At 37.4% G+C, this 27,419-nt stretch overlaps 1 protein-coding gene across 1 annotated transcript in view; it reads left to right on the forward strand.

Moving 5' to 3' along the window:
• Positions 1-27,419, forward strand: part of PTPRR (protein tyrosine phosphatase receptor type R) — a 96,149-nt gene that overhangs the window by 49,730 nt on the left and 19,000 nt on the right. The window contains exons 3-8 of the mRNA XM_081956876.1: positions 776-889; positions 2,851-3,003; positions 4,721-4,837; positions 6,821-7,083; positions 25,778-25,964; positions 26,845-26,929. Of these exons, the coding sequence (XP_081813002.1) occupies positions 776-889; positions 2,851-3,003; positions 4,721-4,837; positions 6,821-7,083; positions 25,778-25,964; positions 26,845-26,929 (919 nt within the window). The remainder of the gene's footprint in view (positions 1-775; positions 890-2,850; positions 3,004-4,720; positions 4,838-6,820; positions 7,084-25,777; positions 25,965-26,844; positions 26,930-27,419) is intronic.

Raw genomic sequence — 27,419 nt, forward strand, 5'->3', positions numbered from 1 at the left:
TCTCTGGCTTCCCATGTTTCAGTCATGAGGGATATGCTCCCATGGGCTTTTTAGTACCAGTTCTCAGGATACTCACAAAGGATAAGCACAACGGAAGAAATTGTTGAAGATATTTCCTTTCCCTGGAAGAACTGTTCCCCAACTTATCTGCCCACCAATTTGGTGGAGAATTTCAATACACCATGTTTCCTCATCTTTAGAAGCAATAACATAAAAGGTAAAGTCTTCCTTCATCCTGATGACTACACTTTTTTGTTTTTGCTTCCCAGTCTAGTTTACAGCTCTGAGAGTTCCTGGTGCAATCCATGCAAGTACTAACCACCTTAGCTTTTTGAAAGCAGCTAAGAGTAGTAACTGCTCCAATCTATCCACTATTTTGTTTTATTTCTAGGAAGAATGATGATAATAATAATCAGAGGCCATTTTTCTGGGTGATTCTGTTTCACTTAGGTCCATTACAATATCTTGGGATCTGGCACTGTAGCTCCTGTAAAAGCTCCAGGAGTGTATCCAAAGAAATTTCTTTGACCTCATGGTGAACTTAAGGTTATGAAAAGAGGAAATGTTAGCATTCTTTAAACTAACATCCATTAATAGTCTGGAATCCTGCACCCCTGACCTCACTCCCCAAACTCTTGTTCTCTGTTTGAAATGCAAATTTACTTCACACATTGCCATCCTGGGAAAAACGATTTGCACAATTCACGGAGGTCACTCATTAGTAGGGAACTGTGTGTGCCTTGCAAGATTAGCACTGTTTGGGTTTGTTTTGCAGACTCTGCAAATGGATGTAAACAAGTTGAATATCACATTGCTTCGTATTTTCCGCCAAGGAGTGGCTGCTGCTTTAGGACTCTTGCCACAGCAAGTGCATATCAACCGACTGATTGTAAGTGGCTTAGTTTCATGCTTACTGTTGCATAGTTTCACCTCCTGGAAATAAAACCAACCAGTCTGAGCAAATAAATAGTTCCATATAGACCTGCTATCTATAAAAGTAACAATATGGACAAGAAGATTCTCTGGGATATCTCATCTGTGTGTAGTATCAGCCCACATCCACCACAGAATGACAGCCTTTTCACTAAAGGTTATGATGATCTGTAATCTATCACACTAATTCAGTCAAGTTCAATAGATAGACAACTTTTCAGTTTAAGGGTGAAAAACTGACTGGTGCAAAGTTGCCCACTTAGCTTCTATTCTGGTTCTCCCCACTTCTAGTGTAGCTTCATAACCAGTACACCATATTAATGATAGACAGACAGTGAGACAAACAGAGTGAGTTACAGTAATTGAGATAGGGATATATATTATACATATACATATGCCAACTATCTTCATTTTATTTGTATGTGCTTTCCATTGCAAGACAAATTTCATCCATGCTACAAATGCTACAAATCACATCAGGCCTTCTAGGATAAGCTTTATTGTGACTGCTATTGCCTACCTATAATCTGAGTAGAAAAAGAAGCCACCCAGCATTATATGAAGCTAGGTGATTGATCTACCAAATTTAATAAGGTCTAATGTGATGATCAATCATTTCTACTGGCATGTTTTCTTCCTTGCCTGAAGAGGCCATGAGTTGAGTTCAATACCAGAAGTGGATATTTTTTTCCCTTTCTGCTGGGAAATAACAACTGAAGTAAAAATAACTGATAATGTCAAAAACAGATGATTTTTTTCTTCTGGCATATCACTTTTTAATTTTTTCTAGCAACCCCTTTGTTTCTCTTTCTGATACCCACTGCTTGCTAAAAAAAAAAAAGAGCCAGTCACTATTACTTGCCAGGTAAAGGGTATTGCATTACCATATTTTTGGAGTATAAGAAGCACCTGAGTATAAGATGCACCTTAGTTTTTGGGGAGGAAAGAATTCTGCCTACCAGGTATTCATTTTTATTCCCATAACACCAGAAAAGCAAGCAAACACAATAGTATAATAAAATGACACTTTTTGCCACTTTTTTCATTTCCTCAGGTGGGTGGGGGAAACTCTTAATAAGCTTAACTAGATGCCTCAGAATTCAGCCAAAAGCACTTCACATCTAGTAAAAATGTAACAAAGCTGAATCAACAAACCAGCCCAGTGCTTGCCTGAAGGAAACCATTGGGAAAACTCAGATAGTTGATAGGAAAAATTCCTGCCTTGTCCTTAAAGGGGTTATCCCCAAAATAATAGAAATCACTTAGTCACAGGAACTTTCTCCCTTGTCCTTGAGAGGATTATCTCCCAAAAATGGAAACTGCACAAAAGAAGTACCTCTTAAGGCAGTCTTCAAATCTTTCATTGTTGGCTTCTCCCAGCTGGAAGGAACTGAAGCGATCTTTCAATCTTCCATGCTTTGCCTGAAATGGAAGATTGTTTCACTCATTAGCACCTAATTAGGGCTGAAAAAAGCTTCCAAAAAGCTACATTCAGAGTATAAGATGCACCCAAATTTTCAGCCTCTTTGAGGGGGGGGGGGGAAGTGTGTCTTATACTCCGAAAAATATGGTAGACTGAGACGATAAGTTGTCTGTCCATGTTCTATCCCTCCTTTCTGCAACAGTGATATTGTCACTAATTAACAAATCTTGAAATATAGCACAAATAGGAAGGAAATCCATATATTTGAAATTTGGTTTGTGATATTCAAAATATCAACTTGGATCCAATTTGAACTTCTAAATAGCTAATTCTAATTAATCTCAAGAATTTGGACTGGAAAGGAAAATTGAAAACCATCTGTTTCTATTATTTGTTTGACACTTGCAAGAATAGTAACTCATACAGTAATTCATATGTTTAGTCCTACAAAGTTTTTTTGAGCTATTTTCTCTTATTTTATGTATTATTGCTAGGGCAAGAGAAACTGTGTTGAACTCTTCATATCTCCAGTTAGTAGTAAAGGAGTTTCTGATACTATCCCATCCAAAGAAGTGCTACGATCTCTTAATATCAATGCCCTACGCCAAGGATTAACTCAGTTTGGAATTACAGAGATATCCCCAGAGGTAAGCTATCATTATTATAAAGTGCTAATATGTTACTCATAGGTACTCCTTTACGACCTGCTATTATTTTGCAAAATCAGATGATAAACGGTAAATAAATAGTTTTCTAGTATTTTCTAGATTATAAATTCCTAACGCAAATTCATTGTGTATCTAAGGGAACCAATGTGCTAACTAAAATAGTACATTAAAGGTTGTTTACCCTTTAAATAGGACTAACGCACAGCATATTAGAGTTTTGTTTTCATTTCATGGTTAGAAATCAACTAGGTAAGGGTCATCTGGTATCGGGTAGTATCCTGAGGGCTGATTAATAGAGTTCCTTTACACAAAAAGTTCATATGGGATTTGGGATTTTCCCATATATGGGAAAGCACATATGGGATTTTTCTTTGTTTTGTATAGTAAACTACAATGAAGTCAAACGTAGTAACTGACTCAAAGTCATAGGATCATCATGTCAAAGGGAGACTTTCCTCAGCATAAACATTTAATGATTGTAATCCTTATAATGTTATAAGTAACATTAGGCCACTTCGCTTGAAAGTAAAGCAGTCCACTACTGCTTTATAATGTTGTTCTACTTTAATCTGATATTACATAGTGTATATTTGAGTGCATGCAAAAAGAAGTGTCATTTTAAAATGACACCAAAAATGTATAGTCTCATCGGTGAGCATCATGGAATTCAACAGGCTTTAATTTTAAATTAGTATATATAGGATTGCAGTATGAGTCAGGAAAGCATAAATTATGTTCATTCATATGAGAACCTAATATCAATGTATGTAGACTCTGGTGGTAATTTTTTAAAGGAGCCTGGTTGGTTCTTTCTGCTACACCAAATCCATCCTGTTTTAAGTGATATGCAGGTTAAGTGTTGTTGATTTTAATAAATGCAATGAATTCTTTATTTCATGGATAAAATAGGTAAACATAAAACAATTTATTTATTTAATTTATTTCCTTGTCCCATTATTTCATCTCTTTTCCTCATCTTAAATCATTCTCAATTCCTCATGACCACATAGATCAGGGGTGTCCAAACTTGGCAACTTTAAGACTTGTGGACTTCAACTCCCAGAATTCCCCAGCCAGCTCTGCTGGCTGGGGAATTCTGGGAGTTGAAGTCCACAAGTCTTAAAGTTGCCAAGTTTGGACACCCCTGACATAGATCATCCAATAACTAAGTACGGTAACTCAGCCCATCCAAGAGTAATTGAGTCAATCCAATTGCAATGCACCCTCTTATTTTCCCTTCCACCTTTCCCAGCATCACAGCCTTGTCCGGAGAGCTGGATCTTCACAACAAGCTAATTTTAGCCTGGTCATTTGTGCCTCAAATTAGAACTTTGGGTTTATTTATTCAATAATGCATTTGTTCATTTTCTTAGCTGTCCATTATATTTTTAGGACTTTTCTCCCACACCAAAGTTCAAAAGCTGTTGAACTTCCTGTTTTCCTTCTTCAAAGTCCCATTTTCACTGCCATATAGTGTCAACATTAGATACATTACAAAATATGACAATGGCATATCTATCTGGAGATATTCACTGATGCAAAAATTTTAAAAACAATAGAAATGTATTGAATTATTGAAGCACTTTATATTATTGAAGAAAGATAAAACTTTATACTAGCTTGACAATGATTCTCAAATGCACATCCTATCCAGAACCATATAATTACCTTTTTTTCCTTTTATTTTTTTTATCAGTCAAAGAAAAATGTTTTGCAAGGGAAGCATGAGTCGGATAAACTCTGGAGTAAAGAAGGATTTTATGCTGTCATAATCTTTCTCAGCATCTTTGTTGTTATTGTGACATGTCTGATGGTAAGTCTGTTAGCTTCCATTGTCACTGTTTTTGCCTTTCTGAAAATCAAAATAAGCTTTACTGGTGCTGAAATTATTTGCTAAAAACAGTCCAGTCTTTTAGCCACAAACAAAATTAATGCAAAATGAGGCATAAAGGGAATCCTAATCATGCATAGACCAAGTAATGCTTTCATTCAGATGACTTCGAAGGGGCACTTCCCCCATTTCTTTAACGGGTAAGTTCATTTATTGGCCCTCATCCAAACACATGTTTATAATTGGCATTGTAAATACATGGTGCTTTTAAAAAAAATAGTAATTGGAGGGGAGGCGGAGTAAAGTATGGACTGAATCCAAATTTTCCATTCTTCTATTGAACAACAAATTGATTTTTGGTGAACCACAGCAGCTGGATTGGAAGGGGGGGGGGAATCATACACAGAATCCATTTTCACACCCAGTTATACATTTAGCTAAGCATGCCCTAATAAGCTTATTTGGTCCTTAGCTGGCTAATTTTTAAAAACACAAAGTGCTACAATGTTTGTTTAGGCATTTGCTGCTAATTGCAACATGAAGACATGTATGATGAAATCACAACACAAATTACTTTTTGGCACTTGCTTTCCTATGTCACATTCAAGTGCATAATTCATAGGTTTTGCATCAGAATGTAATGATGCATTTTTTAATCAATTGTCCCACCTCCCATGGTGTCCTTCTTGGAGTAACTATGGATGCTTTCAGGAAAATGAAGAGTGAGAAAGTCATTGTAAATATGTATAGAATAATAATGCATTATGACTAGTGCAATTTCCTGTGGTTTATATGCTGAATGATAGAATAGTTTCTAACAGTTGTCCTCTGACTGGTAAACCCTAATACATCAAGTCAAATAATCAGATGTTCATTTACACGATTTTTATTAGATTCCACATGGTTTGCTTTTTGCTTTGGTCAGCCGTAATATTCCAGGCTTTTCAACTTACGTTTCCATCTGTTTTTCTGGACTTAAGTAATGATGGATGTCCATTTTTAATTTTCAAACATTACTGCAGGGCCCACCTGTGAATGACTCCCCCCCCCCCCCATTTTAACCAGCAGCTTCTTTCTTTTCTATTTCTTTAATGGATAATGTATTGCTTTCTGTTCATTCATGCTTAGTTGTGGTATGTTGGCTTTCACTTATATAATAATTTCCTGTCCCATAGGTGGGGTGTAGATTATTATCACCACTGGTTGCTATTTTGTGCCTATTCAATTATTATTATATTCCTATTTATTGTTATTAACTCAGTTTGACAATTCAGACAATTAGAAGTAAACAATTGCTCTGTTTATTAAGACAACCCAAAAAGTGAATTAGGTTGTACTTGTCACATTCTCTCAGCCAAAGACAATCCATGGTCAGCTGAGAGCTTCAATCTGGGTTCTTCCTCATCCTGGCCTAATTTTTTAACTATTATATTCCCCTGAGTAACTAGTTTTTTTCTTCAGACTTTTATTTAAAGAAGCACATTGTGTTTACTTTGCATTATTGAATTGATTTTATTGGTTAAGGTTTTTTTTTTAATTATTACTATAGGCAAGGATCTCTACTTATTGATTTTCTTTTATAGCCAGAACTCTCTTTTCTTTTAATTCACTTCAACATTTATTATTTCCTTTGCCATACTATATTTTGAAAAAGGGATTGATACAATGTAGCCTAACATTAGTCTATTTTCGATAGTTGCTCGTTCAATTATTTCCCAGTACAATTTTGTTGTCCCCCTGACAAAAGCAACCCAATAAATCCTGTTGTGAAATATTATGCTAGAAACCCAAGAGAAGAAATCCATTCAATAATCTGTAGGAAAATGTTTTTTTATTATTGCTGATGCTCTCCATGCCTATTGGTTATTTATCGTGTTAGTATCTAATCTATTCATTCATAATCCAATATGTGGTGTTTTTTTCAGAATTTAAGGTAAAAGCATCTATTTTCTCTGTTATGAATAGGTTTTATATCGAGTGAAAGAAAAAATACAATTTTCTGTGAGACAGGATAAGAACAAAAAACAGGAAATACACCTTTCTTCCGTCCCTCTACAAAGAACTCCATCTGAATATAAGACAGCAAACAGAATGGTCCAACCTGAACAGACCCATAAAATACTAAATGTTGTCGTTGATCCCCATGGACAATGTACCACTGAGATCAGGCCTCCACTTTCTGCCAATCCATCACCTTTCAAAATGAAACCAGTGGGGCTACAAGAAAGGTAGGACAGAGTTTATTATTCTCTCTCTGTAAGGCAGGAAAGCAACTTGACATACCTGTGGGTCTGCAGATCCCGTCCTTTTTACTGATAAATCTCTGTGCTCTATGTACCTTTTATTATTTTTAGGATTTCTTTCAGTAAAAATGGAGAATATGGATTTGGCATGTTCCTAAATCAAAGCATCAACCTTAAGTGTCATTTTATTTCTAAGAATGCCTCCAATTTCTGTAGGTGGTTTTAGAAAATAAAAATGGTACTGGCTGTATACTCGTTTTTTTAAAAATATATATATTTTCAAGTCTGCCTTTCAATGCAGAGAAGGCCAAGGCAAATTGGAGATGGGAGGATAGTTTCAGAAAGCTAGTAACGTCGACCACATGGTTCTAGTAAAGTTTGCCCACAAAGGTGGTGAATATGCAAACCCCATATGCTTCCTAGGTGACAAAAGCTAAAAAAAAAGTTGCCTGTGTTATGAATATTGATTTAAGCATTTTTAAAAGAATGGTTGAGATAGAATCATTGTCTTAAAATATTTATGTTACCTTAAATGAGTAGTAATATATAAGTAGTGTAAATAGTATATATTGTATAAGGGTGTGTGTGTTGTGGGAATTGTTTCCATTGTTTCCCTAAAAGGCCCTCATTTAAATATGAAAGGCAAGAACAGAAAACATTCACATCTAAATCAGTGAATACTGTACGGTCTATAGTTCAATGATGCTTAGCTTGGAGAGTGCAAATACTGTATATCCCCTTAAGATTTATGTGGTAGCAATGCAAAGTAAGGCAGTGTTCTTAACCCATATCAGAGATAAACTGATGCTACGATGATCATTGCTTCCCCGAATCAGCTTGTAGCAGAAATATTTTGCTCTATATGACTCACATTTAATGTGATTTCTTGATGAGCAGTGACATCTAGAGGAGAGAAAACATTGTCAATCCATTTCCTATTTCATTTATGAGCTATAAGAATGGAAGATGCAATTAACTTTCCCTTAAGTTCCCAGACAGAAATGTGCAGATGTTACATTAGGTCATTCCCTCACATACAAGGTTTTACATGATTTCTTTAGAATGGGGGGGGGGGGGTCCTCCATTTTTTTCAACATGCATATTCTCTATGGTGTTTTCAGGTACATTGATCACCAGGAAGCAAGAAGCAAGTCTCTCTGAGCTACGATGTGGATTTATAAAGAGGAGTTTAAAGTGATAGTATGGCTCCTGGTGTCAATTTAGCTTTCTATTTAGAACAAATCATTGTTTGTGTTCATCTGGGAAGATAGGTTTGTACAGTTTTTATTGGTAGGCATTCATTTCTTCCCACAGTAGATCAAAATCAGCTTTTCTAGCCTTGTGCTCTTTTAGATATGTTGGTGTGACAATCTCCAGAATTCCCAATTAACATCTCAACACATTTGGAGAGCACTCAATGGGAAAAGGATGGTCTACAAATGTTCTCTGAACAGCTCAGTAGCCTATCTATTTATCTTTCAATATTCCAGGCTGTATAAAAGTATTAGCATAGTATTTTCATAAACCATCTTATGGACCAGACCAATTAGGCAGGTTACCTCCCACCATATCTTTGCAATAAGAGAAATTAACTTATTATGAAGACAATAGTTAAGTGTCCCCCACTTTCCAAAGAACAAGAATGGACAAGAATGAAAGATGGAAAATGGGAAATATAGTTGTGTTTGTCACACATTATATTTATTGAGAGCTTGTAGTGGCAACAAGATGGTTATGAATGTGTACAACTGAGTCCATTTCACCTGCTATTAACTCTTGAAACCAAATGGTCTTTTGGGGGGATCTATACAAAAGTATAGTTTAAAGACACAGTTGTCTTTAACTGTGAAGTTAATCCTCCAAGAGGCAAAAGATATCCACAGATTCCCATGATAGAAACATTTATTTTGTGTCGAGTTTTGTGTGTTTTCTTTAGTATGTTTTCATCTGCTAACACATCAGGGAAAAAAAGGAAATAAAAGCAGTACCAAAAATAAATCAGAAAAGAGGAGGTAAATTTTCATAAAGTAGTTATTTCTCTAAATTTTCTCTTTAAATTTAATATTAGTATTGGAAAGACCAGCTAGTGTACATACCTCTCGCTCATTCTGCTGTTAAGATATTGATGAAGGCATCTTCAAGATCCCTGTTCTCCTTAATTTTTAGTTGGCTTTGGACAGGAACGACTTTAAATAGAAAACCCCTTCAAAAGAAGACTTTTTTCTTAGAGATGTTAAAGTAGCAAATGGTGCTGAAGAAATAGAAAACATAACCAGATCTGTTTCTACTTAGAGAGAAAATTATCGATTAAAGATGCATTCAGTTATCATTTTCCACTGAGAAAATATCAACCAAACTTCTCCATTACTCTCATTTATAAGCTGCTTCCTATCTGGACTTCACAGCAATGTATCACTGGAACTCATCAAAATGCAACAGCTATGAATCAATTTCTGAGTATAGGGAGTTTTATATAAATAAAAAAATTGGGCAAATTATTAGGATGACCTCAGGCATAAACAAACAAATATGAATATACCATTTTCATGAAAGATAAATTATGGCGAGCAAAACAATTAATTTATTAAAACATTAACAATCCTGATCCTGTTGTAACTAAAATGACAAAAGGACTATGCTGCTACGAGTGGAAGGATGACAAGCATGTACTTATATTTCATTCTGAAGTATTACAGTTAAAGGATGCTGTTTATAATATTTCAACAAATTCCTTTGGCTCCATCCCTGTCAGGATTTTGCAGCCACAAACTGACCTCGAAACAAACAACTAAGGTCTATATGGGCCCAGAATTTTAAAATTTATCAAACAAAGGTTCAAGTTACAGAACAAGAATTCTGACCAGAGCCTTCCTAACTGAGCAATGTTTACAGCACGCTGGTGACAATATTCCCATTCAATCTGGCAATTCATTCTCATGAACCTTCCTATAAAGGTGTCAAGTTTTAGAAGGTGAAGACCTGTTCAGTCTAAAGTTACAGTATCTATAGAAAGGAGTTTGCTATGCCTGGAAAAGATGCTCTATTTTGCTGCTTAAAAAAAAAAAAAATCCAGGGAAATTTCATTGCAGCCAGTTTAACAGCCTTTAAGCCAGGGGTGTCCAAACTTGGGAACTTTAAGACTTGTGGACTTCAACTCCCAGAATTCCCCAGCCAGCATAGCTGGCTGGGGAATTCTGGGAGTTGAAGTCCACAAGTCTTAAAGTTCCCAAGTTTGGACACCCCTGCTTTAAGCCTTAGGGGCAGAAAGACTCATTCCAATTGATTATCTAATTGAATTTAACCTTTTTATGTGCTTGCCATTTATATATATATATAGTATATATAAAGACTATATTGTCTTTATATCAATCGTATTAATTTTATATAGCACAAATAGAAGAAATTTAGCCTGGAAAAGTATACGTTGCAAAACTGTGTAAATATACTGTACACTGGATTGCCTTCACATAAATTATTTGTAACAAGCTGCTATAAGAATTGAAATGATCATCATTCAGCTATAACCATTTTAAAAAATATTTCTACGAGAAAAAGATTCTTGGTATCTACTGCCTTTAACCTCTCCAGAATTCCATTTTTTAATCAAGTGCAGCAGGATTGCTGGTGTATGTATCACCACTTGTGCTATATATAATAGAATAATTATTAAACATTTCCTGCTTTTCCATCCAGTATTCTGCTAAAAGCAATTGCTTGACATTAAGCATTGTGTTGCTTTTTGCAAACCAAATAATGAAACCGAGCCAGTGTTTGTGGATGATAGCATAGGCCTGAGACCCTAATACATGTACAGGAAAGGTTTTGGAATTTCCTGACTGAAATATACAGCTTTGCATGGATTTGGAGGATAAATTTACTCTATTGTGTTGAGATGAATATGCTTTCTTGTGCTTAATATAACTCTTAGCTGTTGCTTTCAGGGAAATGCCAATAACAACTGTTTTAAGCAGAGGGTTGCGATGATCCCAAAAACGGATTTTAATTTAATATTTTTTTGAGAACAGTATTTTAAAGTGTTTTCTAAGTAATTATGTTTGGAGCTCCTCTTTCCCTCAAATATTATACATAGTTATTTAGCATAACCTATGCTTAGGTTTATCATTATCTGTATCCAGAATAGCCATCATGTTAGCTTATTCATAGAGAAGATGTTAAATTGCATTTTGCATAAATCCAAAAGGATGGTTGCAGGGATTTCACACAAAACAGAAAGCTTATAACTGAGGTTAATGTGGGTAGCATATGCTCATGAGCCTGACTGCTTAGCCTCGCCCTAGCATATCTTGCAAAGACAACCACTGCAAGTGTTTCATTAAATCCAGGCATGCAGAGACAATGTCACAGCGTTGTCCCTTTTAACTACCTGCTTTACCCCAAGGCAATGAAAAGTTTAATGCCCACAAGCATGCAGATGTAGGATTTTTCAAACAAGGGAGAAAGATCCTTTATTATAGTTGTATTTCTGTTAGAAAAAATTATTAGTGATACAGTACCATTAATATATCCAACATGTTTATTACCTGTTATTATCATGTATGCCAGTTTTTGCAAATATTTCTATCTTAACAAAAAGTAGCATTGAAAGCAGACACGTAATTAAATTAATTTTAAAGGATTCACCCCCTTATGTAACACCCAGCATAGAACTAGACACAATGTCCTGCTGGCCGTGCTCATGGTACCCATTAGTTTTCCTGCCCTCCCTGTGTCTTTTTTAAAATATTATTTTAAAATTATTTCAACGGACAAAAATGGGAAGTTGGCATGCTGCAAAGAAAAGCCCCAGCCTCTACCATCAACTTTATCTCCAAGAATGTTCCTGGTTTGCAGTTGTTGTGACTGGTTTTAGATTATGTACAGGAAATGGCTGTACCAATCAATTTCATTCCCAAGATGACAGGAAATCTTTGCTCATTTGTTGATTGTGCATATTTTTGCTGCACCACCCACTGCACTTCCCCCCCCCCCTCTTGGCTGAACTTAAAACAAATTAATCAGTAGCCAGCATCTGGCAGACAATTTTGCTAACTTTAAGTAATGTCACAGTGATCTGTTAAAAGGTTTGTTATATTGTAAACAGACGAAGAAAGGATAGCTGTCTGAACATTACACTTTCCTAAGTTTTTCAGCTTTTCATTCTATACAATTAGTTTGAACTATGTAACTATAGTGGTGGAACCTTGTATGGTGAAAACCAATAGTTCCTGAGCTATTGATGTAATTTTTTTTCACCTCCACAAGGCCACAAAGCAAGTAAAGCTAAAGGTTCCCCTCGCACATATATGCTGGTGGTTCCTGACTCTAGGGGGCGGTGCTTATCTTCGTTTCAAAGCTGAAGAGCCAGTGTTGTCCGAAGGCGTCTCCATGATCATGTGGCTGGCATGACTAAATGCTGAAGGCGCACAGAACGCTGTTACCTTCCCACCAAAGGTGGTCCTTTTATTTCTACTTGCATTTTTACATGCTTTCAAACTGCTAGGTTGGCAGAAGCTGGGACAAGTAACAGGAGCTCACACTGTTACACGGCACTAGGGATTTCAACCGCCGAACTGCTGACTTTTCTGATCGACAAGCTCAGCTTCTTAGCCACTGAGCCACCACGTCCCATGCTACAAAGCAAACCTGCCATTTATTACTTCAGAAGGAAAAAAATCTGGATTCTAAAGACTTGAAAGTACATGAAAATCTTTGAAATCTGACCAACAATGTGTACACAAGTAGCACAATGGGTGTGTAAGTGTCGTCAGTTTGGGACCATACCAGGCTGAGCAAGGCATGCAGAGTCTCAGAATGCTGGACAAATAAACAATTATGTTATTTTACTCCTTTATTCTGATATATAATGTCTGGTTATTCTTAAATAATAAAAATCTAAACAAAATCTCTCCCCACATCCCACTTAAAAAATGCAGGGATATTATTTTATCTTCCGCAAAACAAAGTTTCTTTTACAGGTAGTGTTAAGTCCTCGAGGCTACGACACCATTGACTAACATTGCTGGCCCCTGATTGGTTGAGACGCGAGCAGCCAGCTGGCGGGAGAATGCAGCTATTCTATTGGTTCAGCATCTGACAGCTCTAGTATAAAAAGGGCTGTCAGATGTCAAATGTTGCTGTTTGCCAGGTTGAAGTTTGCCTTACATTTTGCCGTGTTATACTGTTAATAAAGGTTGTGTTCGCTTCAACCTGCCTTGCCTCAGTTCCTGTCTGCCTCATTCTCCCTACAGAACACTGGTGACGAGAATGGGATCAGGACTGAGGTAAAGGAAAAGCGAAGTCACAAGTAAGAGCTGCCTCAAGTCACAGGCGATGAGAAGTTGCACCAAGGCTCATTCCTCAAGTTCCATCCTTCTAAGGATGGCTAATCTACCAGCATTCACGGTATACAGCCCGGCCACTGAAACATGGGACGCCTACCTCGAGCGGTTCGAGTGCTTCCTGGAGGCAAACAACTTTACTGGTTTGTCCAGTGGCCGTAAAAGAGGATATTTTCTTAGCGCATGTGGCCATGAGATGTTTGGAACAGCGAGGGCTTTAGCAGCCCCTCAATCTGTCCATTCGATGCCTTGGGAAACTCTTTTGGAGAAACTTAAAAATCATTACTCTCCAACTCCCTCACGCATAGCCAGACATTATGCGTTTAGGCAGAGGACCCAGAGAGAAGGGGAATCTGTGAGCGATTACATGGCTTCCTTTAGAACAGCGGCCCTACACTGTGACTTTCCTGTGCTGGATGATGCCCTGTTAGAACAGCTGGTTTGTGGTATCAAAGACCTCAGACTTCAGCAACACTTGCTGGCACGAAAAGAGCTGAGCCTTCAGGCAGCTGTGGATGAAGCCATGGCATATGAAATGTCGGACAAATCCACCGCAGAAATTCAGAGATTTCTGCTACCGGCCACCCATGCCAGAAAGGGCCATGCTGTCCACCACGAAGAAGACAACAAAGAAGACTTCTCGGATGAGGAAGAAGAGATTAGCCACCTCAAACTGGCCACCAGGAAAAAACAGACTCAGGGTGATTTTTTACCTCAGGCAGGTTTCCTGAGTTGTGGTGGGAACCATGCAAGGTCAGTCTGCAGGTTCAAAGCCGCAATATGTTGTCGGTGTGACAGGAAAGAACATTTAGCCAAGGTCTGCAGAGCGTCCATGCCAATTGCTGACCCACCTCTGGAGCGCTCCCTGTCTATACAATCTGTAAAAAGCCTTCCCAAACACTGCGAAGACTGCTTTGCCATCGCAGGTGACCAGCAGCACCCTCATTGGGCTATCAGCCATGCGTCCCTGACTAAGCCTACCCATAAGATATACCCCATAAGACGTCTTTGGCAAAGCCTCTTCATAGGCTCCTGGACTCCAAGACGCCCTGGCATTGGGGGTCTAAGGAAGCCCAAGCCTTTAGGGCAGTTAAGGATGTCCTTACATCCAAATCTTTATTAGTGTAATACAGTGATCGCTTCCCATTAACTTTGGTGTGCGATGCATCGCCTTATGGCATTGGGGCTGTTCTGAGTCACATCCTACCTAATGGCTCAGAAGCCCCAATTGCCTATTATTTGCGCACGCTCTCAGCAGCTGAAAGAAATTACAGTTAGCTGGATAAGGAGGCACTAGCTTCTGTAGCAGAGGTAAAGTGGTTTCACGATTATGTTTATGGTTGTTTTTTTCACTTAGTGACCGACCATAAACCCCTCTTGGGTCTTCTGGCGGGGGATTGCCAGACTCCTCAGATTTTGTCTCCAAGAATGTCCAGATGTCCAGTCTTTCTAGCGGTATATAATTATCAGCTGCAATATAGGCCAGGAAAAAACTTGGGGCACGCTGATGCCCTCAGTCGCTGCCCTCTGCCAGCGCCTGTTTTGGACCCTGCTCCTACAGTTTTGGTCCTCTTAATTGAAGAGTTGGCCATGCCAGTATCCGCTTGGGATATTGCCAGGCTCTCTGCCACAGACTCCATATTGGCCCAAGTTTTGGACTGGGTGCGCAGGGGGTGGACACAGGGGCCAGTAGATCCTGAGTTTCACCCCTATTATATATGGCAGCATGAGCTGTCCATCCTTAACAGGTGCCTGTTATGGGGCAATAGGGTGGTAGCTTCCCCAAAGCTTAGGTCGCCAATTTTAAGTTGCCTGCACACTGCTCACCCGGGCAGCGCATGAAGGCTGTAGTGGCCCAAGATTGACCTGGAAATAGAAAACTGGGTAGCCATCTGCCAGCAGTGCCAGCAATCTAGATCGGCTCCCCCTTCTGTGTCCATCAGGGAATGAGACATGCCCCAGGCTCCATGGGCACGAGTCCATTGGATTTCGCCGGCCCGTTCTTAGGGCAGAACTTCTTGGTCCTCATAGATGCCTACTCAAAGTGGGTGGAGCTGGCATTCATGCCATCCACCACTTTGGAGGCCATAATTAGGGTGCTGGGGAGGCTATTCGTGACCCATGGGTTGCCCGACGTGGTGGTAACTGACAATGGGCCCCAGTTCACGTCGGCACCCTTCCAGATTTTTTTAGGCCAGCATGGCATATGACACGCCCCGACGGCCCCCTTCCACCCGGCTGGAAATGGACTGGCAGAACGAACTGTCCGGTCAGCTAAGGAGGCATTGGGCCACCTGGGGCCAGGGAATTGGCACGACAAACTGTCCCAATACCTCCTAGCACAGCATACAATCCCGTGCCCAATCACCAAGCAAAGTCCTGCAGAAAGGCTTATGGGTCATTGGCTCCGGACAACCTTGGACTGGCTACACTCTGGTTATGCACCAGAGAAAAGCCCCCTTGCAGGCAACTCCACACGGGCCTTTAATATGGGAGACCCAGTCTACGCCCAAAACTATGGGGCCAAACCAAGGTGGCTTCCTGGACAAATCATGCAACAAACTGGACCCTACTCTTATAAGGTCCAGCTCAGTGACGGGCGAATGTGGCACCGACACTTCAACCAGCTCAGACGGCAAGCCACCAGCGCAGCAGACCAACACCTGGTGCAGGCCCAATCCTGCCCCGGGGAACTAACATCGACAGAGGCTGCTCCAGCGCAGACAGAGCCGCATACAACATCCACCACCGATGCATTCTTGTCGCCAAGCTTACCTGAGAATCCGGTCAGTCCCGTGGCGGTTAAGTTTCCTGCTGACTCAGCTGCGCAGTCTTCTGATGTTCCACAGGACTCTCCACCAGTGGCTCCTCCTTTGGCCACTGCCCCTGAGCTAAGGCGATCTGGGCGGAGCTGACGCCGGCCAGCATATTTGGCTGACTACGCATGTGCTAACTGGGAGGACTATCATTGCCGGCCCCTGATTGGTTGACACGTGAGCAGCCAGCTGGCGGGAGAAGGCAGCCATTCTATTGGTTCAGCGCCTGACAGCTCTAGTATAAAAAGGGCTGTCAGCTGTCAAATGTTGCTGTTTGCCAGGTCGAGGTTTGCCTTACATTTTGCTGTGTTATACTGTTAATAAAGGTTGTGTTAGCTTCAACCTGCCTTGCCTCAGTTCCTGTCTGCCTTGTTCTCCCTACAGAACAGGTAGTCTTTGACTTTTGACCACAACTATTGTTGTTGACCTTAATATTTCTGTTGTTAAGTGAGTTTTGCCCCATTTTACAACTTTTCTTGGTGCAACTATTAAGTAAATCATTGCAGCTGATTAGTTAGTAACCTGATTTTTAAGTGAATCTGGCTTCCCCGTAGACTTTTCTTGTCAGAAGGTCACAAAAGGAGATCACAAGACCCTGGGATACTACAACTGTCATAAATATGAACCAGTTACTAAGCAGCTGAATTTTTATCACATGACCATGGGGATGCTGCAAAGGTGTGTGAAAACCAGTCATAATCCACTTTTCTCAATGCCATTGTAACTTTGAGCAGCCACTAAACTAACTGTTGTAAGTTGAAGACTACCTGTATTCTCCTTTCTTCCCCCATCATCCTCCCAGTATTGCTAAAATACTGCTTTTCTTTTTCTTCTCTATCCTGGTTAATCAGAAAAACTTTCTTCCATACCATTTTTGTTTGCTCATTCTTTCCTTCCTCCCTCCCTCCCTTCCCTTCCCTTCCCAATATAGCTGGTTTGCTTATTGTGTTTTCCACTTTTGTCCACTAGAGAGACCTTTGTTCCTCCTTTCTTCCCTTAAGCAGCCCCAGATAATAATTAAATGACTTGGAAGGCCACATGTAGCCCATAAACCTCTTCACTAGATGTGCCATCAAGAGCACCAAGCCAATCTCAGGCTCGAAATTGGCCAGTAACAGATTATAACAGTTTGTATCAATCTTCAGCAGTCTTCTAATATGTGCAAATTACAACCTTAGAAATTTCATCAAGTATGGCTCTTATGTTGTCAGTACCCTATTAAGCTGTTGGTGTCTTCAGTGAAATGGGGTTGTTTTGGTTTCCCACAGAAGTATTTATCATGTTTTTTTACACTGAACCTGTCTGATTTATAAAGAATACTGGCTACTCATGACAGTTGGGCTGCATAATTCTTTTGCCTTGTTCTCTGTCAGACTGCAGAGCAGCTGTTTTGCAGTTTATGTTTTACAAATAAGAGTGATCAATATTTTTTCGGTTCAGACGTAAGAGTCTCTAGTAGAGAATATTTATTATATATCGTGCTATAGGTAAACAAATGTGCCTTTATTTTGTTGCTTGCGGTGAATGTAATAATTGAAAACTAAATTCTTTTGGATATAATTAAATGCATAGAGGCAACTGAAGTATAGTTAGTGAGACTTGCCTATAGAAATAGGAAGCATCTGGGAGTTGGGAGGTATTGCTGGAATTACCAATTAGTGTTTTTCAAGGCAGGAATCAATGGACAGAAATTAAGCAAGGAGAGAAGTAAACTAGAACTAAGGAGAAATTTCCTAACAATGAGAACAATCAACCAGTGGAATGACTTGCCTTCAGAAGTTGTAGATGTCCCATTATTGGGGCTTTCAGGAAGGGACTGGACAGCCATTTCTTTAAAATGATGTAGACTCTCCTGCTTGAGCAGATGGTTGGACAAGATAACTTCCAAGATCCCTTCCAATCCTGTTATTCTATTATTGTTGTTGTTGTTGTTGTTGATTTAATCTTCAATTTGATTTACAGTGGGACTTGTAAAAACTTAACAGTTCAAGTCCTAACCAAGAACCTAAGAGTTGCTAAGGTGGTGGTGGTTGTTGTTGTTGTTATTATTATTCCCATTTATATTTCTGTGCAGGCTTCTTATATAACTGTAAAAACTGTGTGATTGCTATCACTTTTCCTTCCTTGTCGCTTTCATCATGGCTTTGTTTTAGTAATTATAAGATTGTTCAAAGCATTTAGAGCTCAAGATTTTTCCAGTCTATATTGAACCTAGATAAAAAATTCTTTGAGACCTTTGACAATAAAAGAAAATAATCATTAGCTTCCATCGATGAAACTTCAATCGATCATATTAGATGATTACAATACCACTTGACAAAGAGTTCGTTGGCCAGTAGCCACAACACTAAGTATTTTTTATTCAGTGACTCAATTAAGCATTTAATAACAGATAATAACCTCAATAATCATTTTAATACATCTTTGAATTAATCTGTTAATAGTATTCAGAAATAAACTATGAGGATCTGTCTTGGTTTTCTGATGAATTGGTAAAATTTTGTAAGCTGGAACACCTGGAAAGTGAAAATGTGCCCATGTGCACCTTAGTAAGGAGCCTTTGCAAGACTAATGTAAAAATAATCCTGCTTCTGCTGATCTGAGGATCAAGTCCTGTATTTTTCTAATTTTTGCTCCAAAATTAATGGGGGAGGGGTTGCCTCCAACAACATCAATTTGGAGAAAGACTGCATGTCCTTTTTTCCTATGGATGTTTCCAGCTCTTGAGAATCAAATCAGCTTTGATGTACATAGCCTTTACTGTCCCAAAGGTGCTTTTTCAGGAGACAACTGATGAGGATGATGAGGATGAGAAATCTTGGATGAGAACCGAAACATCTTCAAAGAAAAAACCTTGATGACTGAGAATCTCTACAAACTTATAGCCTATCCCAGTGATGGTGAACCTTTTAGGCACCAAGTGCCCAAACTGTGCGCATGTGTGTGTGCCCAAACTGCAAAACAGAGACCCAAAGACCAGCTGGCCAGTGGGAGGCAGGGCATCTGACTGGCAGCTCTGTCAGAGGTGAGATCTTTTTCTTTTGTGAGCTTCTGTTTTGTCGTTTGCAGGGAAACAGAAGTTCATGAAAGAAATCTCCATTTGATGGTGGAGTTAATTAAGAGGTACAGACAGGAGTTATCTGTCTTTCAGTTAATAGTCCATTTCTAACTTTTTGGATAAATAGGAGTCAATTAACAGAATTTTAGAAAGGCTGATTAAAAGAGGGAAAATTGAAATGTTTTTCTTTCAGCTCTTTTCCTGCACAGGATGTGGAAGGATTTCTGTCCCAACCAGATACCAATTGCTTAAAAATTAGTCTAGAAGTAGTTTTAAAAATCATTTCCTTCATTCCTTTGTGGCATAATGTAGTCTGACTAATGCTTGGAAGTGATTTTGAATCTGAATACTGAAAACGCTACTCTAAATACTGAAAATGCTGTTTAGTTGATAGTTATTTTAAAAAATATTAAATAGTTTCTTTAGGTTACCAACCATTCAGTTTACTTTTGTTTGAGGGGGTGGGGTATCCATCTAGGGAAGAAGTACTTTAGCTGATTTTATTTAACAAATAAATCAAGGCAATTATATCTACTCAGCCAGATTACTAAAGAGGAAAAGTATGTTTTCAGACAATAATATCAAATAAGAATCTGATAGAGCACATTTTTATTAAGGAAGAAAGGAAGGGAGTCAGATTCTCCAAAATAAGGAACAGTGATGCCCAATCCTAATTCATTCATTTATACATGTTTGTTTCTACACTTGGATAGCTCTCTCAAACTGAAAATAAGACAAGTTATAGAAAGTGGATGTACAGAGAGACAACTTTCAAATATCTTTTCTATAAGCTTTCTATAAGTTTCTATAAGTCTTCTTCTCGCTGATTACATACCTAGAATGATGCTAGGTTCTCTTATTACTGATTGCCTGAATAGTCTGAAGCACATTATTTGAATGCAATGTTCTCTTGTTGCATGTAAATTTTCTCAACATTTTTGGATAGTACTTTTTGTGTTTTCCTCCAACTAGTTATGGTAACATTAGGAAATGATTCCACATTGCCAAAAAGTTTGCATCTTTGGACCTGCTGCTTTAGTGTCTTTTCAGATAGGTTTGTACCCACTGTGGTTGGCACAAGCAATTTTTAAAATGTGTATATAGAATATTTAATGTAGCTAAACTATAGTATGTGCATGTACTTCCATATTTTTTTCAAAATGTAATCTGAGGAGCCTACATACCATTGCTACATGCAAATCATTTTTTTCCCTGTGTAATGGAAAGGCAAGTAGTTGCTGGTTAATTAATGACTTCCTTCCATCTCTCTCCTGTGACACTGTACAACAAGAACTCCAATCATGAAATCTCATTTCAGGAATGTATATAGTGGAATGCAGAAGCCTCTTTACCTTCAGTTACAAAGAAACAAGGCAGAAATAATGGATGAGGGAAGGGAGAAACTCAATCAGATATGCATAATTCTTTGCCCTGTCCAGAAAATGAATGAAATCAGGATGGGTACTGCAATGCTGAACATGAAATTCAAAGTCTGGTGTTAAAGAATGTAGAAACTACTGGTTAAAATAATCACCAAAAGTGATGAGAGAACTCATTTTAAGGGAAAGGCAGGAAATGACTACTTCAGTGATTTATGGGCTTTGTCAGATTGGTTGACATAAAATGAATAGGTGGAGCTTCCTGAAGAGATTTTCCAGTTAAATTTCATGACCTTCTTCGTTTTCTAAAAATTGACATCCTCTAAAAATGCCCAAATCTCTAGCATGGATTAGGCAGTTTGGAAACCAGCACCATTAAGCCTATTGTCGAAATATGTAAAATTAAGTAAGTAAGAGTAACTTAATATTGATTCAGATTACTTCATAAACACAGAATATGGCATAGGGAAAGAATATTTGGCTCTTATGATGGGCTGTAAGTATCATCTCATTCACATTAAAACTTTTCCCAGTGAAAAGAGTATTGAAGGTTGATGTTCCTGAACAACCCTGTTGAACCTGGAAAAATATTGAGCAATTATTACTCAAGTATTCTTTATGATTATAACAGAAAGGAAATTTACAGGAAATACATTATAAACCTAGAACTAGCTAGCTGCCTCTTACCAGACAGAGTCCCAAAGCAAACATGCTCTGTGTGTTTGTGTTTGCATGCTTTGAAGAAAGGCAGAAAGGAGTGGCTTCACAATAGCAATGTCTTGCATAAAAAGCAGGCAGAGATATAGACAAAAAGAGGGAAGGAGTAAATCCATAACTCTGTATCATCACTCTACCGTCTCCTTGTGTTCAGGAGGTACTAATGTGTCAGTGCTATTGGATTAGGAACTCCAAAAATGGATAGAAGATTGTTGTTCAATTTTCTTTCCTTCACCCTTTTTCTACTTCTATAAATGCACAATGATAATTTAATTATATAACAGGCATTTATTTTTTCGCTAAAATCTCTCTTTAATTCTACTCCTAAATTCATGTAGAATGTTGTCTTTCAGCCATGACATACTATGCAAGCGAACCCATAATTAAGGCCAGGTGCTTGTGTTTATGTCACAGGGAAAGGGGGGGGGGGTTTAAATAAAAATAGACATCACAACTTTGAATAGATAGGATAATCATAATTATGCAATCTAGTTAACATTGTTACAGTTATGATCTAATCTAAGTATGCTTTCCAGATTTTCTGTATAGGCATCTCCACATACAAATCTGGCAGGGAGGTTGCCAGACTACTGAAAATGTCATCCTGCTGTTGTCCAAGAAACAGTGATAAATATCAATTATCCATTAGAGTCAGCAAATAAATGTATGTATTCATTGGCTATACCTGAGCAACTGCTTGCTGCAATTTGCAGAACCAGATTAACTTTCAACACTTGCTATATCCTTGAAGGATGGAGGCCTTAAAGATCTGGCTCCTTTAAGTCATATTTCTAATATTGTATACTGACAGGGTATCACAGTGTGTGTGTGTGTGAGGGGGGGTTGTCGATTACTTTTTCTAGGTCAGTGAGATTCAGTCTCAATACACCTTATAAAACATTATTGGGAGCTTTGATTCATTAATGTTATCCTTACTTCTTGTATGAAACTGCCTTTGAAAGCATTATTTGCTACAATTCTATTTTTATAATTAACCCCTACCAATAACAGTTAATGTTCTGTTTCTTTCATACATTTCTATAAAGTATTTTACTGTGCTTTTGTCTGATGACTATATCTTTGAATCAATTCAGAGGAATCAATTTGCTTCTCAATACCAATTTTCTTGAACTGGAAAAGCCATAAATTCAAAGATATAATTAGCTCTTGCCACATTTTGCTGCAGAGGAAATAACCCCTTTGTCATGATTGACTGATAAAACAATGTCAAAGCCAAAGAAAATATCAACATTTCAATTGTGCTTTGTTATAAAACAATATGCATTTACACTTTTTTATTAAGAAATCCACATATACTTTTAGAGAGGTAAGATTGTGCATAGTGTAACGAAGAATTGGCTGGGCTTATTTCATGTTCTCTCCCTCTCTACTCCCACATAGTTGGTCCATTGTGAACATTTTGAACTGTTTTTAAATAACTGCCAAGAAATTGATAAAGGAATTGGTTTGGGGTGTAAATGCTCCAAAAATATAACATCCTGTTTTGACTCAACACTAAAATACAGTATATTTTGCATTAGCATTTAGTTATAAACTCTGGTGTCTTATCTACAAAGTAGGAAAAGTTTAAAAAATACCTCACTTTAAACAGGAATCACCACAGCTGGCTTGTTATGTTTTAAACTAGTTTCAATGATGCCCACTTAAAAAGAAACACAATCTCCCTTCGGGATAAGTGGATGTAGGGGAGCTTTTAAATCTATTTCTGTTGTCTGAGATCAGCAGATCATTAAAGATCTAGAATCTTCTTTTTAAGAGGGAAATAAAAAACATTTCTTCTAACAAGGCCTTTACTTTCAACTTTACCATTAAACTAGTGTTCTTATTTTTAATTCTTCCTTCTATTTTTTGTCACTTGCATGAGTTGGAGGTTATCAATATTACTCTAGAAGGAAAACTCTGTGTGAGTTAAAATATAATAATACTGCTGGTTGTGTCTTCAAGGAATGTCTTTTGTTTATTTAGGAAAGAAAAAATAATTGGGTCCACAAAGAAGGGTGGAGGCAGAATTGTTCCCTCATTTCAAATATATTGAAGCATGTACTAGTTCAGCCTGAAGACATGATTGTTGGTCTAATAATACCAAGTGCCTAATGCTCAGTGTTTTGTTTAACGGGTCTCCTGCTGAAGTTTACTTTAAAACTATAGAGTCATAAAAAAGAAAGAGATATGGTCTTGAGGTTGCTCATTAACAATTAAAAAATAGGTAGCAAATACATAGTAAAATAAAGGAGTTTGGTTAGATAACATATTTTCAATTTAGTTTCTTAATTGGCATATTCCTTCTCCTATATCACTTTAATAATACTTCAATAGCCATATTTACAAATTATACTGGTTCCAAGTTGATCTCCAGCTTTTAGGGGTAAACCAGTGGTGGGATTCAGCCAGTTCGCACCACTTTGGGAGAACCGGTTGTTAACTTTCTAAGCAGTTTGGTGAACTGGTTGTTGGAAGAAATCATTAGGGCAGAGAACCAGTTGTTAAATTATTTGAATCCCACTATTGGGGTAAACAATAATGTTCAGCAGACGTTTCCACCTTCCACTTGTATAGTACTATTCTAATGATTTGCATAATGTTATGCCAGGTGACTTCCTGGCATTTTAAAAAAAACGTATCATTCCATGCTTTTAACTCTCAAAAGTGTTGCCAAGTGATTAATGTAAAGGGGAAATTCATCCAGAAAAGGAACCATCACATCCCCATCAGATCCTGAATGGGACATGATAAGCACATTGCTGTATATCTGACGGTGTTAATAAATATTTGTAGCAAGTATCCTTTTACAATAAGTAAAAGTGACAACAAAATACATAGAGTAATTTCAAATTGAATAAACTGGCTAGGGAGATCTGTTCAAAATAAATCAATTTTTACTGAGAAAAGTTACTAGTTTACTGTCCCATTTCTCAAGTGGGGAAGTCCATAAAATAGAACAGTAACTCCTATATATTATTGCCTGATTCTGCAACTAATCAATGGATGTGAAAAATCTGAGATCCAGCTATGGTGGAAATTTTTAAGGTAATCTGTTCAAGGTCACTGACAAGAATAAATGATTGCATTTTTCTTCTGCATTGTCAGCTTATTCAATATTGCTTTAAATATAGCCAAGTTCAATCTGGCTCAAAAACTCAGAGAAAGTTTTGGCTTCACCAAGAATGCTTTTGAACTAGAAATGTCTTTATGAATCCTGAATCATAAAAACTAGTATTTATGCTGCAAACAGAGCAAAACATCTTCAGTGATACATTCTGGGTTATTAAAATTTAAGTCCATACTTAATGCTGATACCGAGAAAATGTTTAAACCAGTTTTTCTGCCTATTATATACTAAGATTAGAAAAATAAAACTACCACATTTCTGAAATAACAAGAGGAAGATTATTCTCCATACTATATTTCATCTGGATTGTAACAAAAATTTTCAAAAACTAATTATCATTAAATAATCATATTGTGGCTTTATATGACTTTTTCCATCTAGCACAAGTCAAATTATATTTTGTTAATGGCTATTTAGTTGTGTCTTTAATCTTCTACTTGCAATGGTTCTGCATATTTGGAAAAATATTTGGAAGAGGTCTTGAGAATCATAGATATATTTTAAGTTTATTATTTTTAAAATGCATTAATTCTTTACTCTTTACAAAGTGCTTTCCCCAAGCCACATGAGTGCTCAAAATTTTAACTTAGATGTGTTGTTCAATTTTTTATGAGAAGTATTTGTAATACTTTTTTCTACACCAATCAATATGTCAACTTGTGAAACTTCCACAACCTGCTCCCGAGTTGCCTTAGGCAGAGGGATGGGGAATCAAGCTTCACAGCTGCATTGAGGAATTTGCACCTCAGTTAAAACAACGCACATCCTAACTGGCCAAAGTCAAGGCCATCTCCACAGAAACCAGTAACAGCCAGAGGGAGTGACTTCTACGACCTGCAAAATTGCTTCGTTGGGGAATATGACTAATGACACACCTTGGGGGGAGGGGGAAACAGGTTCATAGGCAAGGCCGAACTGAGTGGGTCAAATCTGCCTTCACTAGGTCCATGCTGACATGGCACTCCTAATAAACAACTGGATTTTTCTTGAAAACTGGTTTGTAGGTCCTCAGTTGGAACCCTGACACAATATACTTTTCCTTATTTGTAATGCAAACACCAGCATAAAGAAATTTCAAAGAAATTTTACATAGTAATATGTTTCTCTGTATTCAGTGGCATTTATTCTCCAATAAATATGCTTATTTTCTTATTCAAGTATTATCCATAAAGTTTCAATTTATCAGGTAGATTCACATAAACAATTAATTACAAATATATATTTTATTTCTCATCATACAGACGAGGATCCAACGTCTCACTCACCTTAGATATGAGCAGCTTAGGATGTGCCGAACCTTTAATACCTGTGCCAACTCCAAGAGAAAAAGTAGCACTGGAGTATCTACAGTCAGCTAGCAGAATGTTGACGAAAGAGCAGTTAAAAGATGTAGTTGCAAGTTCTCATTTACTTCAGACAGAGTTCATGGTAAGTCTGTAATACTGCTTTGTTGTTTTAAAACTAAAAACTTGTAACTTTCTGTGGTTTTCAGCATGATATACCTCTGGCATTTTTACTGTATCACTTAATCCCTTGCTTGAGCAAGGGCAATGGCAGGGTTATAAACTGGAGATGCCCAACAAATCTTCTAAAATTGTGCTGTTTCAGTACACATATAAAAATGTAAAAGATTTAAGGATTTGGAACAAAGATGTCCTTGCATGATTTCATGATTTCATTAAAACATAATAATAGCCGCTTAATTCTATTCCTTGTTATAAGACAGGATTTTCCATGTAGATCTTCAATTATCTGTAGGTATACATGGCATTGTTAGGTCTCCTAATACAACAAGCAAAGATAAGGAAATTCAAGAAATATTGTTTAAGCCCAAATAGGTTTGGATAAGGCTAAGCAAGCACTTATTAGTTTATCTGATTTGCGATCATATCAAAACAAAATAAATGTAGTGATCAAATATAAGTCAAACTATGACTAAGGCTTCCCAATGGAAATTAACTAGGATGTTACTTTTATTCTGAGATTTTTGGAGAACTAGTTTGAAGTTGAACCAGTAAAAAGTCACCACAATGTGAATGTTACATATATGGTTTTATATGTATTATTTATTCTGTTTAACTTTGAAGGCTCCCTAGAGACTTTTGATGACTATAAATTTAAATTAATAAATGAGCCATCCTACACTCTTTCTGCTTTTTAATTTAAAATCTCTACACAGATTATTTCTTTTTAAAAAATCAATGCTGTGGCTTTGTGATAAACCTTCCTACAAGCTGCAATAAATCACTGTTAACATTGATACTAAGAATTGCTCATAATAAAAACTGTGGGTTTTTTTTCTCGTTAGGAAATTCCCATGAATTTTGTCAACCCTAAAGAAATAGACATCCCTAGTTATGGAACCAAAAATCGTTATAAAACCATTCTTCCAAGTAAGTTGGTTTAAAGTGATACTTTTATCAATTAATTCTCCCTTTTCCTATTATCAGCTTTTTAATTCTTAATGTATAGGTGCTCTTGAATTAAAGCAACCTGGGATGATTGCAAACTGATTTGTGAAATAATGTTGTTTTAATATGCATTGTTTTATTGCTGCTATCACAATCTCAGTTGAACTGCATTTGACTTCTTAAGCCCAACTTGTATAAATATGTCAAGTTGCATGGAAAACAAAATAAGTATTTATCCTACCATAAACTTTATTAATGTACATTACTGTTGGAAACTTCTATTAAAATAGTTTGTTCATATCAATAAAGCTTAAGTATTTTCAAATTTTCTACTTCTCTCCTCTGTCAAAGTATGTTTCTTCAAGAATCTGAGTTTGCTAAAACATATGCTAAAGAGCCATAAGATTAACTGTGATTAAGTAGCAATGGGGAGAAGAGAAAAATAGAATAAACCAAAAAGCAGAATACAGTT

This window comes from Natrix helvetica (assembly GCF_964273705.1).
Source record: "Natrix helvetica genome assembly, chromosome: 6".
Taxonomy (NCBI): domain Eukaryota; kingdom Metazoa; phylum Chordata; class Lepidosauria; order Squamata; family Natricidae; genus Natrix; species Natrix helvetica.